Below are 14525 nucleotides of genomic sequence, written 5' to 3' on the forward strand. Positions count from 1 at the left end.
TTTGTTTGTATCTAACATATTTTTGTCATCTATCGTACTATCGTTTTATGATAGCCTTCTATGAACTGTACAACAAAATAAGCAATAATAAACTAGCTAAACCACCAATAAATGAAATCTATGTACTGCACAGGGACCTATTTATTTATTTATTTATTTATTTAGCATATGAAGATGGTGATCAGTTTGATGCAGGTCTGATTCCTCCCAGTGGTCCAGAATCTGCTAATTTTCCTCAAAGCATGGAAAAATTCAGCCACTAGAGGGAGACAAAATACATTTTTACAGTCAAACGACTGGGAATGAAAGAAGAGCAAAGCATAATTTTCCAATGGTTGCTGCAGCATATTATATGTATACTGGGCTCAGTATGCACATTAACAGTATGGTGCATTGAATAGAAAGATGGAATAATGTATCTCATGATGGAATGCGCTCAACTTGACCTTCCATTTCTACACTCTTAAGGCCTAATCACACCAAAAATGATAACTATATCAGCGTCCACACCAGTGGAAGATACTGTTCTGTTTATTATAAGCATGCGCTGCAGTTTTGTCATCTGCCACTTTAAATGCAATATGATATCCATAACTGTGGTGTATAAAGACCTTACATAATGAACCGTTATGTTTTTATTACCTTAGAATGAGCCATTTGTATCTACATACACCGCGGATCCCCTTACATGTTGAGTCGCCATTTTGCGGCGGCATGTTTCTACAGTAGCCCTAAATGGACAAACTGATCTACAGAGCACATTTACTTGACTGACTACTCTCTGCTGTCTCAGACGACAATGGTTTTGTCCTTTGTTGGCCACCATAGCTTCTCTATATTTCAATTCACAATCTCACCGCTAGATGCCGCTAAAATTTACACACTGCCCCTTTAAAGCAGGATGGATTCTGATTGGCTGTCAATGTTTTTATCACTCATTAGCTGTAAAAAAAAAAAAAAAAAAGTTCTGAAAGGGATTCCAACGATATTTTTTCTCTGTGCTGTTATCGTTACAGTTGTTGTGTGGACTCTGCTATTCTTTTATATTTAGAAAGATTTTTAGAACTATAACTATCTAATCATTATTGTTATAGTTATCGTCCTTGGTGTGAAAGAAGAAAAGGTTCTATATAGAACCTTATCAGGTTCTGTCAGGCGCTTCATATATAGAACCTTTTAGGGGTTCCATCATGGTATCATTGTATGGATTTAGTTTTAATTAATTAATTTTTTATTTTGATTAAATTGTATTAATTAAGCCGCTCGTAAAGTATTATTCAATCATTTAAGACATTTCTCCTTGTAAAGAACCTTTTTGGCATAAAGGGTCAAGAACCCTAGGGTTGAACCTTCTTTTCTAAGAGTAGTGTGGTGAATCAGAATTGCAGTCATAAAGTAATAGTCATTTTTGACTATTTTTGAGATAATTTGGTGAAATAAAATTTTCACAAAGTACAATTCAAAAATGGAAATGGAAACAAAAAAGTTTTCCTTCATAAACATGCCACGATTCAAGATCAATCTAGAAGCTTCACTGTTGGTCGCATGACTAACATTCTCACTAAGACACTAACCTCCGCCATGTTCAGCTCTACTGTGCCATTCTTGTCCTTGTCCAGCATGTTAAATGTTTCTGCAAATGAGAATTTAGATATGTAAATGCACAATTTACATATGAGTCTTTATTCAAAATTCGGACACTTACTGAACATGCATTCAAGACGCATAATACAGCCCACAAAGTTGTCAAAGTCGATGGTGAGATTGGAGTCGCTGTAGCGTGCTACCAGGATCTGGTGTAGAGGGTTGCTCAGAGAGAAGCCTGTACAAAAAAAAAAAAATACATGTGGGTGATTAAATGATAACAGAATTTCATTTTTGTTTAAACTGTACTTTTAAGATCATCTGACCTGCTTTCTCTACTGCCTCTCTCATCTCCATAGAGCTCATTGTGCCTGACTTGTCCTTATCAATTTTACAGTAGATGTCCTGACAGAACACAAACACAGACGGACTGCAATGTTATGACATTTTATAACTATCTACCACATTTAAAGTTGGATTGTACAAATAATGAAAATGATAGAAGCATGAAAACATACCAGGTACATCTCAATTTTAGTCCAGAGAATCTTAAATTCAACCAGGCCAAGTTTGCCACTGCCGTCTTTCTGAGACATCAATAAAGGAAAGAATAGAATAGACAAAGCTAGAGCATAGTGGAGTAGAAATACATAGTTTAAATGTTCTTTGAGTCATCTGGTCCATCACATCTTGTGTATTTCTTCAAAAGGATACATCCAGTAAGTTGACCATGTTGCGACTAGTGTCCAAACTAAATCCATCAGTTCTAATGTCTTTGCCTTTAAAAAAAAGTTATTATAAAAGGTTAATAATGAAAAAAAAGAGATGATCCTGATCCTGCAGCCAGTGAGATTGCTTCCTCAACATTTACTGGTTCAGTGTTTGCTGTGAGCTAGTCCTGTAGCGCTATCAGAGTTCCTCTGAAACCCACCACCTCCCCAGCTCCACCTGCCTAGATCTGCTACAGGATTTATGTCTATTCATGCAGCAGCAGCAATTTTACGTAAATTATTATTTACTTACATTTATTGTTATAAATTTTTATATTTCTAAAATATTATTTAATTAATTATTTACTATATATTTAAAAAATGTAATCTGTATCTGATATAAAAGCATGTAAAAATGGCCCACTTACGTTTAGATATCACTTTGTTCAGGATATTTTGCAGTTCAAATGGTGAGATCTCACAGTCCTTGTGGGAGGAAATGTGATTGAATACGTTTTATTAAAATTAATATGAACAAAAATAGCATAATTAAATCATTATCCTGTAATACTCACGGCCCCAGCAAGCTGTCCAAACAGATTCTTAAACCGACTATCAATATCACTCTCTTTCACATCAATCTGCAAGATTAAAATTGAAATAATGCATGTTTATGTCATAATACAGTATTATATTCATATTGGACATGGTGGAGAAATATACCTCTGGAACATTGCACTTGACAGGGTCATCAAGCTCTCTAAAAAAACAAACACATTTCAGTGAGGAGACATAAACTTTTCATTAGGACTAATCTACTTATTGTGGGCCAGAATCTGTCCAGGAACTCACTGGAACTCTGCCTGTTTTTCAGAGAAGACGCGCACGCAGAAGTCTCCATCTTTGTTGGGCTCAAAGGTGGATGGCACGATGAGATACTCGCCGGGGGGCAGACAGAATCGAGAGCACACCTCCCGCAGGTTGATGAAGGTCTCGGAGCGGGCCGCTGAGGCATGTCGCACGAAGAAGTTACGATCCAGATGGACGTTCCTCTTCCCGACAAACTACAACAGAATGTTTCAATAGGAATTTGATATTGGTGTTAATTTTGAGGTGAAATATCTCTTTAAGAGGATCAGATGAAGACACTAGTGGAATTTGTACTGTATTTCTGGACATTTTGTGCTTTAGTATGAGCAGTCCATACCTCTTGAGGAACCTGTGGATGACAATAAGAGAGATATAGATATTTATAATTTATTTTATGTTTGTAAAATAATTCTTATCACTTCTGACAGTTCTTGGCCAGAATAAGATCTGTCTGTCTGTGTGAATGTGCTTCAAACTGCTCACCTCATAGATGGCGAAGCCAATGGTGTGCATGTCCTCTCCGACCTTTCTCATTTTGCGACGGTTCTTCTGGATCAGACCCACAACGAAGCTGCATCCCACTTCATTATCAGCTGGATCATCATCCTCCTCCTCCAGCTTGATCAAAAACTGAGGGTTCATCCAGAACGAGTCTGCCGGGAACAAAACGAAGGGCAAACAATATGGCTTTTGTTGTAATAAATAGTAATATTAAACAAAAATGCTGCTTTTGTTTAGTATTTTTTTGTTTTGATATTTATTGCTGTTTTTTGTTTACTATCCTTTTGGTAACACTTTATTTTACAGTGTCCTTGTTACATATGTTACATGTACTTACCATAGTAATAACAGTAAATTATGCATAATTACATGCAACTAACTCTCAACCAAACCCTTATCCTACCCTAACCCTATAATAAGTACATGTTGTTAAATAATATTAATCTGTACTTAAATATATAACTACACGGTAACAATGACACCTTAAAATAAAGTGTAACCCTTTTGTTTTGTATTGTTGTTTTTGTTTAGTATACTTTTGTGTTTTTGTTAAGTATACTTTTGTTTTGAGTTGTTTTTGTTTAATATACTTCTGTTTTGTTTTGTGCTGTTGTTTCTGTTTAGTATACTTGTTTTGTTTTGTGCAGTTGTTTTTGTTTAGTATACTTTTGTTTTGTGAGGTTGTTTTTGTGTACTATCCTTTTGTTTTGTTTTGTGCTGTTGTTTTTCTTTAGAATAATTTTGTTTTGTGTGGTTGTTTTTGTTTAGTTGACTTCTGTTTTGTTTTTGTCAGTGTTCTGTGTATGTTTTCCTGTGTTCTTTTGTTCAGTTTTCCCTCCACTAGTTTGTTCCCTTGGTTTCCCTGATTTGAGTTCATTAGTCCCAGGTGTGTCCTATTAATTAGCCTTGTTTGCCCCTTTGTTTGACTTGTATATATTCCCTCAGTCTCGGTCAGTTCTCATCTCTGTTATACGTCATTGTAGCACGTCATTGTTTCACGTCGCTGTATTGTCTGTGTTGTGCCTTATGTATTGATCTCCTACATTTGCCATTAAAGTCTTTGAATCTCCATCGTCCGCGTGTGTTTCCCACAACCATGCAGGGTGACAGTGTTTTGCTGTTGTTTTTGTTTAGTATACTTTTGTCTTGTGCTGTTGTTTTTGTTTAGTACACTTTTGTTTTGTGCAGTTGTTTTTGTTTATTATACTTCTGTTCTGTGCTGTTGTTTTTGTTTATTATACTTCTGTTTTGTGCTGTTTTTGTTTACTATTCTTTTGTTTTGTTTTGTTTTGTTTTGTGCTGTTGCTTTTGATTGGTGTTTTTATTTTTATCTTTGTTTATTATTTTGTTTTTTTGCTTTTAGATGATATTTAATATATTCTTTGTAAAATATTTACTTTAATATAATATTTTTTCTTTAATATAATTTAATTACTTGGAAAGTTCCTGCAGCCTCCAGCAGTAGATCCATTCCTCCAGTTGCCATCAAACTTGGACAGCGCCCACTTATTGACGCTCTCATCTGTGAGAGCATCAGGGGTCAGATTACAGATCTCCACCCGTGAGTAATGACGCAGGAAATCAGAGTATGACATCCTGGGATACAGATAAATATTCTATCAGTGATCTTAGAAAGCAAAACACCTTAACTAAAATGTAGGAAAAATGCTAAATAAAGATGTAGAAAAAAAATGAATAAATAAAACATTCGCAGATTACCAGAACTCTCCATCTTCTGCTTTGGAGTTCAGTTTCTCACGGTCACTGTCACTGATCTGACGCCATTCTGTAGACCTACAGGCCAATCACATGACATTCAGTGAATTTCCAGGTTATTAAAGGTTAATTTGCTGTTAAATTTGCTGTTCAAGGTTTTGGGGTCTGTAAGATATATTTATTTTCTGAAAAACATCTCTTACTCTCACCAAGACTGCAATTATTTGATCATAAATAGAGTAAAGACTGCAATATTGTGAGATATTATTGCAATTTAAAATAACTGTTTTCTATTTGAATATATTACAAAATATAATTTATTCCTGTAATGCAAAGCTGAATTTTCAGAATTATTACTCCCGTCTTCAATGTCACATGATCCTTCAGAAATCAAATATGTTGATTTGCTGCTCAAGAAACATTTTTCAAGATTATTTGATGAATAGAAAGTTCAAAAGAACAGCATTTATTTTAAAATATAAAATATCTTTACTGTCAGTTGTGATGAATTTAATGCATCCTTGCTTAATTTCTTATATATATATTACAATATATAATACAACACTATATATATATATATATATATATATATATATATATATATATATATATATATATATATATATATATATATAATATGAATAGGTTAAGTGTGAATAGGTTAAGCATGTTCAAAATCTGTAGATTTTTTTGTGAAACGAGGAACAGCTTTATTGCGTTTGTTAGGCATACACTGCGTGACAAGAAGGATGGGTGGCACTGAACCTGTTCTTCCTACACCTAAGGGCTTAAACAGAGTTCCCATAGCAACTCAGGTCTCTCCCAGACAACATGTTTGATAGGAGCCACAGGTGGGTGTGGTTACATTCTGCAACACCACCTGCGTAACCTCAAACATATCTCAGAATTATAGCTTTAAACAATTTGCAGATGTGTTTTGAAGCCAACAAAGGCTTACCCACCCATCACTCCAGGGTCCAGTCCACTCCACCTGCCCCCAGGGGTTCCTGATCCGGACCAGTTTGGTTAACTCGCCCCTGTACTCCACCTGTGCAGACACCAGGTAACATTTATGATCTAAGCAAACCAATAAAATATAAATTTTAAAATACTAGTCAACACTAACCTCTTCGGCTCCTGTAAGTGAGTAGGCGTGTCCTTTCACCAGTTTCTGACTAGTAATTGCCTCTGAATCAGCAGAGCTTGTGATCTAATGCAAACCGAAATAAAACATTACACAACAGAACCGGTTACACACGACTGTTTATTATAGTTCACTGACGGTTGCACAACAGATCCGGTTACAAACTGCTAGTAATTACAAGGTTCAACAATTGAACACACATAAATATGAAGTTTCTCACATCAATTGAGCAGCCCAGCAGTGAGCCCCAGCTCAAAGCCTTCTGGATGGTTTTGAAGAGATTTGGACCTGCTTTCGCCAATTCATGGACCTCAGCGATGCCTCCTGTGAAATCCTCAAAACCCTCTGTGGTGGTGCCACCAGAGAGAGCTTCATATGAGCCGTTCAGCCTGAGGACAAGGAAGTCGTTTTTCACTATTATTTCCAAGGAAGTGTTTGAGGACTTTTAATCTACCGAGCTGATAAGCAAACACTCACTTTGCGTAGGCTTTTTCCAGCAGAGCGCTCCAAAACTCAGAGCCCTCGGCGGAGTGGACGAACAGCAACTCTCCTTTTCTTGCCGGCAGACGGTCGTCAATGACCACGTCCACCCATTCACCATACTGCCAGAACTGAAGAGACAGTCAATGTATGTAAGCATTAAAGAGTCAGTTCACCCAAAAATGAAAATTCTGTCATTAATTACTCACCCTCATGTCATTCCAAACCAGTGAAGATATTTTTGATGAAATCTGAGAGATTGAGAACTGAGAACTACCATATAACTTTGAATTTCACCTTTTGTTCACATATAAACATTTATCAGCGCACACATCAGATCTGGTAAACGGAAGCTCAAGCATGTTTGCTTGATGTGCGAGACACTGAGGTTCATTCTTGTGTTATGCATCATGTTTGAGCTTCTGCAAGAGGTTTGCTCTCGAGTGTCAAGCAGGTTCAGTTGAGCTTCTGTTTATGTTCGATAATTAATGTTAATATGTGAAAAAAAAAAGCCGAAATTCAATCTGATTATCAAATAAAGCAATCGTGTCGCTTCAGAAAATGTGGACTTTACAATCTCTTTATGAACTTTTTAAAGCCACAATGTGGTAGTTGCATAGGCTGTCATTTGAGGGACAGGAATCTCTCAGATTTCATTTAAAATATCTTCATTTGTGTTTTGAAGATGAACGAAAGTCTTACGGGTTTGGAATGACATGATGGTTATGGTTAATGTTTGACAAAATGCCAATTAAATATTACAGCAATGCTGTTTCTGAATGTATGGTAATCCATTTAATTTTTAACAGAGAAATGTATAGCTTGAAAAAGAGACTATAGTCTCAATATGACTTCCCCTGGTTAAATAAAGGAAATTAAATAGCTTAATAATGAGCCCAAAATAACAATGAAAATAAACCTGACTTTTAGATCGGAAGACAACTTTGCATACATTACAACAACAGTAATACTGCAAAGAAATAAATTAATAAGAAAATAATGAAATAAGTAAATATTTGTATAAGTATGTTATTAATATTATGTCAAAAAAACAAAGAAAACAATAATCGGTTAGCAGGCACTTAAACATTAAAATAATCTGTATTGGTAGTGGCCATAAAAACGCAAAATATCATTCATACTATTTGTAATATTTTTGGTTGGCTGGCTTTTAAGTGAACGAGAGGCTATTAACCTGGAAATGAAATATTCCAGCATAGTCACCGTCAAAGGTCTGACCAGGTGGGACCACACGGGCGAACACGTCCTGGTTCAGGGTAAGAGAAGCGATGGCAGCTAGAAGCCAACAGTCACCTGGGAAACCAGTAGGAAAATGTGGTATAATTTTGTGTTCAAATCTAAATGAGCTGATTTACTGCATTGTATCACGTTACCTACAACTGACTATTGTAAGCAAAACTTCAACAGTGACATCCTACTATATCATTGGTAAAACATAACTACCTATAAACCTATGCTTTAAGTTGCTCTGCCAAGCTTCAGGACAACACCTGTCCTATTTTTCCTACTCACTTTGCAAACTCATTTGCATCACGGACGTTTCCTTTATAGCCAGTAAAGTCAATGGCATCAAAAACTCTTCAAAAAGTGATTGTGATTCTGATCAGGGCTCGTACCAAACATTTTCAGCTACAGTGGAAAACTGAAGACCCCTAGGACATGTTTGCATGAGAGAAAACAGTTGCGTTTTAACCAGGAAAGGATAAAAGCACACCCGTGTTTGGGTTGTATGGAGTAAAGCAGGTTTGGCAGGGTGTGTATATGTGTTTGTTTGGGAATAAGAGTTGTAACCTAGACAGGTTTTGCTTTTTCCATATTTTACAACAGGAATTCCATTCCACAGCCTGGTAGTCATTTTCAGAATGGTTCTTTAAGAACATATGCAATTAATAAAATTCCCAGATATGAGAAACAGACATTCTAATAATATAAAAAAGGGATCAGAATGAATTAGTGTGTTCAAACAGGGTGTTTCCCTTTACAATTTTGATGATTTTCAATGTCCTCTATCCGCCCTTCAAAGAAACTCCCTCAACCAGAAAAACTGCTATTGTGTCTCAGTATTTCAGTGGCTGACTTCTGATGGCCATTCTATATGGGACAGTTCTGTAAAACATCTTTTGTTATCAACATTTCTAAAGTTTCACCAGCTCAACAATGGGCTAATATTACAGGTAAATGGACTCACCCAAAGCACCCTGGCAGATGTCAGTTCTAGTCGCTCCTCCACTAATGAACGTTGGGTTGGACGTCAGTTGCTGGATGACAAAACACATTCCAGAAACATGAATCACAGGTTTACCTTAACAAGAGATGAGTTAATTGCTGAACCAACATGATCAAACACATGGTCCTTTCCATACAATATACAAAATAGGGCCAAGTAACAGGGTTGGAAAATTTAGCTTAAATAACATATAATTCAGTAGAAGCTAGATATTTTGTGGTTGTTTTAATATTTTCTTGCTCATTTTTATTACAATAACCTGAGTAACGGGGTTGAATGGTTGAGCAGTCAACTCTGAAATTTGTTTAAAAACTAGTTATCCATAACAGGGGGGAAGTACAGGTCAGTACTTACAGTACAGAGTTGCACAATTAGATTAAATAACACATAACTCAGTAGGAGCTAGAGATTTTGTGGTCATTTGTAGTTACTGTTTGAACCTTTATTTACCATAAATTAAAAACATATATTTGCTCAATCTTTTTTTTTTTTACAATAATCTGAGTAACAGGGATGAATGCTGTTAAGCAGTCAACTCTGAAATTTGTGTAAAAACTGACACTGAAAATGAAGTTATTTTGTCTTCCAGCCACTGGAAGTGTTCAAAACATATTTCCTCTTCAGGGTCACAATTTTAAGTTACATTTTCTATAACGGAGGAAATGCAGTAACAGGGTTGCAAAATTTGCTTAAATAACACATAACTCAGTAGATGCTTTTCTGGTTATTTTATTGATTTGTAGTTACCGATTAACCTGTATTTACCATAAGAAGCATATTTGCTTGATTATTGTTATTACAATAATCTGAGAAACAGGGTTGAATGGTTGAGCAGTCAACACTGAAATTTGTGTAAAAATTGACAATGAAAATGAAGTTATTTGTCTTCCCGACATTGGAAGGGTCCAAATAATGTTTCTTCTTGGGGGTTACAAGTTTAAGTTATATTTTCTATTACAGGGGCAAATGCAGTAACAGGGCTGCAAAATTAGCTCAATCAAAAAACATAACTCAGTACGAGCAAGAAATCTTGAGGTTATTTTGTTGGTGTATAGCCTAGTTATTGATTAACCTTAAAGAAAGATATTTACTTGATAATTTTCATTACAACAACCAGAGTAACAGGGCTGAATGGTTATTACAATAAAAATTAGATTATTTTGTCCTCCTACCATGGGAAGGGTCCAAATGATGTTTCTTCTTGGGTGTTTTGATTTTATTGAATGTTACATTTTCTATAATGGGGCAAATCATGCGATAACAGGGTTGAAAAAATTTATGGTTTTTTTTCTTTGAGATATTCAACTCATTGTCAAATGTATTATATGTTTGTTAGATTTTAACTGTTGGATACTATCAAGGTCATAAGCTTTGATGGACAAGCTACTTTTTATGCTAGGTTTGTTATATAATTAGTTTGTCTAATAAATGTTAATAGTTTTTACAAAAAAATATGGGAGTTTTCTGAAGTAGCCTATATGGACATGAAAGTGTACTCTATTTGTGGAAAGTACCAATTGCATCTTGTTTCCTAGCCAAAGAGCTCAAGAAATCTCAAAGGTTTTCCTATCACTCATATCCTACAGTATATTTGTTCTAAAAATTGTTTGAATACCCATGAAAAAAAGCTGTGAGTCCAACTGACAACATTCTTGAATACAACAATAACCACTCATCATACCAGCTGTAAGGATCATATTCACTCTAATTGACTCTAAAAGGGCTTCTGGTAAGGAGTAATGCATAATGGCGCTCACAAAGCATAAGTATGCAGCATTTAAAGAGATAATGCTGCTGGGGGAGTATATGTTCCCATAATTTCCAGGTCTGAACTGCACTGAAGCAGTTTGTCAATTTAAGACTAACATGCAATGGCTTTACATAGTCATTAGTGTAGACATTATGTTCTTTCTTGGCTGCCTGGATGATGTTTGAAAACACAGTAAAACACTGATATGCATTTGTTTTTCTGAAATCAGATTTACCTTACAATGATCTGACTGACCTATAATAACTACAAGTGCAGCTTCCTGATCATAGTGCCTCAAAAACAAATGATGGTGAACCCAAATTCAGGAAGCTTCAGAGTAATTACTGAACACAGAACAACTAATCAAGATGAGCAAGGTAAGATGGCCTAGAGCAAAAGAGTAAGAAAAGAAGTGAACTTGGACTGAGAAGAATGTACAGTATGTGTCACTATGGGTATGAATACTGAAAAAAAAATAAAAAAAAATAAATAAAATATATATATATATATAGACCATAATGTTTAGACCATAATGCTTAATTAAATATTTTAAATATAAAACGATTTGTATTACACCCACCTTTGGTCTCAGCCACTCAACCCCGCGCACTTTAGATGAGTTTGGTCCCAGTTCCTTGAACCCGAGCGCAGATGTATTGGCTTCAAACATGTCATCCTGAAATAAGCGTCCGCACTCCAGACACTCTCGCTTGAGCGCTTCATAGTCCTGATTGAGGAATTTGACCGCTTGAGCGTTGGTACCGATGCCCGCTGCTCGCGCCCTGTTTTGCTGGAGCTTCGCCGCAATTCCTGACATCTCTGCACGTCCGTCACAACAAACAGCACATCTTAGCTCACAACATGGTAAATGTAGAGGGCGAGGCCAGGGGGCGTTACTAGCCTTTTGTCAGTAGGGCAGTGTGAAAAAAAAAACCTTTTCTATCGGCCTATATTGTTTTGCATTAATCTAACTATGGGATTTGCCTATATGATTTCACTACATATTATCGGCGTAAAACATAATTTACAAGCTAAAGGTCACCACCTTAAAATTGATGAACGCATAAAAACGCATTTAATGTCATGACAACTTTTTACACATAACTGGGACAAAGCCATGGAAAATGGCAAACAAATTTTGTATCACTAACAAAATTAAAGAAGTATCCTTAAAAAAAAAAAAAAAAAAAAAAAAATCTTATGATTATTATGATAGTTAGAGGTAAAAAAAAAAAAAAAAAAAGAGGTGAATTTTATGGACAATTCTTTATGTTTTTTTTTTTATATATATATATTTATTCAAGATTATTTTTTAAATATTTAGAAACCTGTATTACAAGAAAAAAAAAGAAAAAAAGCCAGCTTCAGAATCTTCAGACTAAACGTGTGACAGGTAATTCTTAAAAAATTATCTTGCAAAAATATGCTACTGTGGTGGCATTATGGATGCTAATATTTTGATATAGGCCTATTATGGTACTGAGAGGTTACTATATTAAATGTTTACCATGCGTTATAAACTATCCTGTTTTATTGTGAAACTGCTCTAAATGAGTTGGAGTGTAAGTGGACTGTTCAAATTGGAAATCTATCTGAAATGATTTGCAATTAATTAGGATTTGCACATTTTATGGACAATTCTTCATGTTTATTTTTATTTGTATTTTTTTTTTGTTATATTTATTCAAGAATATTTTTTAAGTATTTATAAACCTGTATTACTAGAAAAAAAAAAAAACGGCGATGAAAATTTGTGTAGCCTATTTGTTTTGTTTTGTTGTGTTTTTGTTTTTAGAATCACATTTTGAGATGTAAAAAAGTAATATTAAAAAAATAGCCCTACATTATGCAATTATTTATTTTATTAGTGAAATAACAAAATATAAGAAGAAGTGGGCTTTTTGTAAACCATAAGTCCTTTATAAATTATTTTAAATAATACATACATTTTCTAACAAACTAAAAGCAAAGCGTTTGTTTTAGTTGAGCTCTTGACACTTGACTTGTTAACATAAGTTTTTCTTTTCCTGCTTTAACTGTGGGTGTTTCTGATACACGTTTGTTAAGGTAAAAAAAAAAATGCAGGAGAGAATTTTATCAGATGAAGTTCACATACTGGTGATGATATCGTCATCATTACGTGGCCTGATTCATTGATATCACTTAAAGTCAGATCTCTGAGTACATTAGCAGTTCATTTCACATGATTTAGTCTTGTGATATTGTGCAATCTGTCACTGCAGGAATTTCTGCAGTAGTATTGGCATGTGAAATTAGAGATTAGACTCTAGTATCAGTGAATCAGGCCACTAAATGATGACTACGCCATCACTTAAAGGTCCCGTTCTTCGTGATCCCATGTTTCAAACTTTAGTTAGTGTGTAATGTTGTTGTTAGAGTATAAATAAAATCTGTAAAATTTTAAAGCTCAAAGTTCAATGCCAAGCGAGACATTTTATTTAACAGAAGTCGCCTACATCGAACGGCCAGTTTGGACTACATCCTAGGGCTGGACGATTATGGCCTAAAATCAAAACCTCGATTAATTGAACATTTGACCTCGATTACGATTAATGAACGATTATTTTATTTCTGATTTTTTTTTTTTTTTTTTTTGCCCTCATAGTTCACTGACAAGGTTTGTACTGTAATTAGCCTATGATTGACTATTAAGGTGGGATATTTTTTTTCCTGTTGAAAGAGTGATCTGACATCATAGCTCACTATCAGCAGTTATTTTATCTATGGTTTGTAACATTTCTTACAGGTTTCTGCTCGTTGTAAATCAGATAAAGATAAATTAGCACAGTACCAGTAGTGATTGCGTGTGTGAATTAGTCATACCGTCTCTCTATTAATTGTGAAGCTGTGGGTTGTAAATAGTTCCTTCAAAAGTATAAAAAATAGATGCTATAACTTTTGAGTTTCTAAGCTATTTTAGTGATAAATCACAGGACAGCGCTGACAACAAGTTTCTGCGTTCCTCTGTGTGCACGCGATCTTCACGTTTTGCTCAGCTGTTTGTATGAGTGTTCGTGCCACATGCAGCTGTGCGAGCGCGGCATAGATATATGTATATATCTATGCGAGCGCGGTAGCTCGATATAATAATACACATCCGATCGTCTAATCGCTTGAATGTCCAAACCATAAAACAAATACAACTGACAAAGTTTAGTCAAGACGCAAGGCTCACCGCTCGCGCGCCATCACTATGTGTTGAACCGGCGTTCACCTCCATGTTTTGCTTTTATGCCACTGACTGGACTGGGCGGAGTCACGTGGCTACACACGCAGTTATGTTTTTAAGGGGGAAGTATTAACAGGATTAAAAAAACGAAATAACCGACATGGGAAAATTACGTCGGTTAGAGGTTCTGAATTTCGGTTTCGATTACTTTTCGATTAATCGTCCAGCCCTACTACATCCCTCTACTTCCTTCTTTAATGACGTCACTAAAACAGTTTTTTGACTAACCTCCGCCCACAGGAATACACAAGAGTTGCGTTTGTAGAGTGTGT

The 14525-nt window shown here is 35.4% G+C and overlaps 1 protein-coding gene across 1 annotated transcript; it reads right to left on the bottom strand.

The window, feature by feature from the left end:
- Positions 1-140: 140 nt before the first annotated feature.
- Positions 141-11876, bottom strand: capn2l (calpain 2, (m/II) large subunit, like). Its single transcript, XM_048182867.1, has 21 exons — positions 11584-11876; positions 9215-9284; positions 8201-8319; positions 7003-7136; positions 6746-6914; positions 6508-6591; positions 6344-6429; positions 5385-5459; positions 5101-5261; positions 3648-3817; positions 3502-3513; positions 3147-3358; positions 3018-3054; positions 2870-2935; positions 2723-2780; positions 2299-2363; positions 2103-2171; positions 1911-1989; positions 1706-1822; positions 1575-1633; positions 141-259 (listed from the first exon to the last, which is right to left on the bottom strand). The coding sequence occupies exons 1-21, from the start codon at positions 11818-11820 to the stop codon at positions 236-238; spliced, it is 2103 nt and encodes a 700-aa protein (XP_048038824.1). The 5' UTR covers positions 11821-11876; the 3' UTR covers positions 141-235.
- Between the last annotated feature and the right edge of the window lie 2649 nt (positions 11877-14525).

The sequence above is a fragment of the Megalobrama amblycephala genome, linkage group LG2, assembly GCF_018812025.1.
Source record: "Megalobrama amblycephala isolate DHTTF-2021 linkage group LG2, ASM1881202v1, whole genome shotgun sequence".
NCBI classification, from domain to species: Eukaryota; Metazoa; Chordata; class Actinopteri; order Cypriniformes; family Xenocyprididae; genus Megalobrama; species Megalobrama amblycephala.

Excerpts from the sequence above, each read along its gene's own strand:
- capn2l (XM_048182867.1), bottom strand. The coding sequence starts at position 11,820 with ATGTCAGGAATTGCGGCGAAGCTCCAGCAAAACAGGGCGCGAGCAGCG. Across the intron at positions 3,818-5,100 it reads AGGCTGCAGGAACTTTCCAA|ACTCGTTCTGGATGAACCCT; the intron begins GTAATTAAATTA and ends TGTTCCCGGCAG. Across the intron at positions 1,634-1,705 it reads GCGTCTTGAATGCATGTTCA|AAACATTTAACATGCTGGAC; the intron begins GTAAGTGTCCGA and ends TCTCATTTGCAG.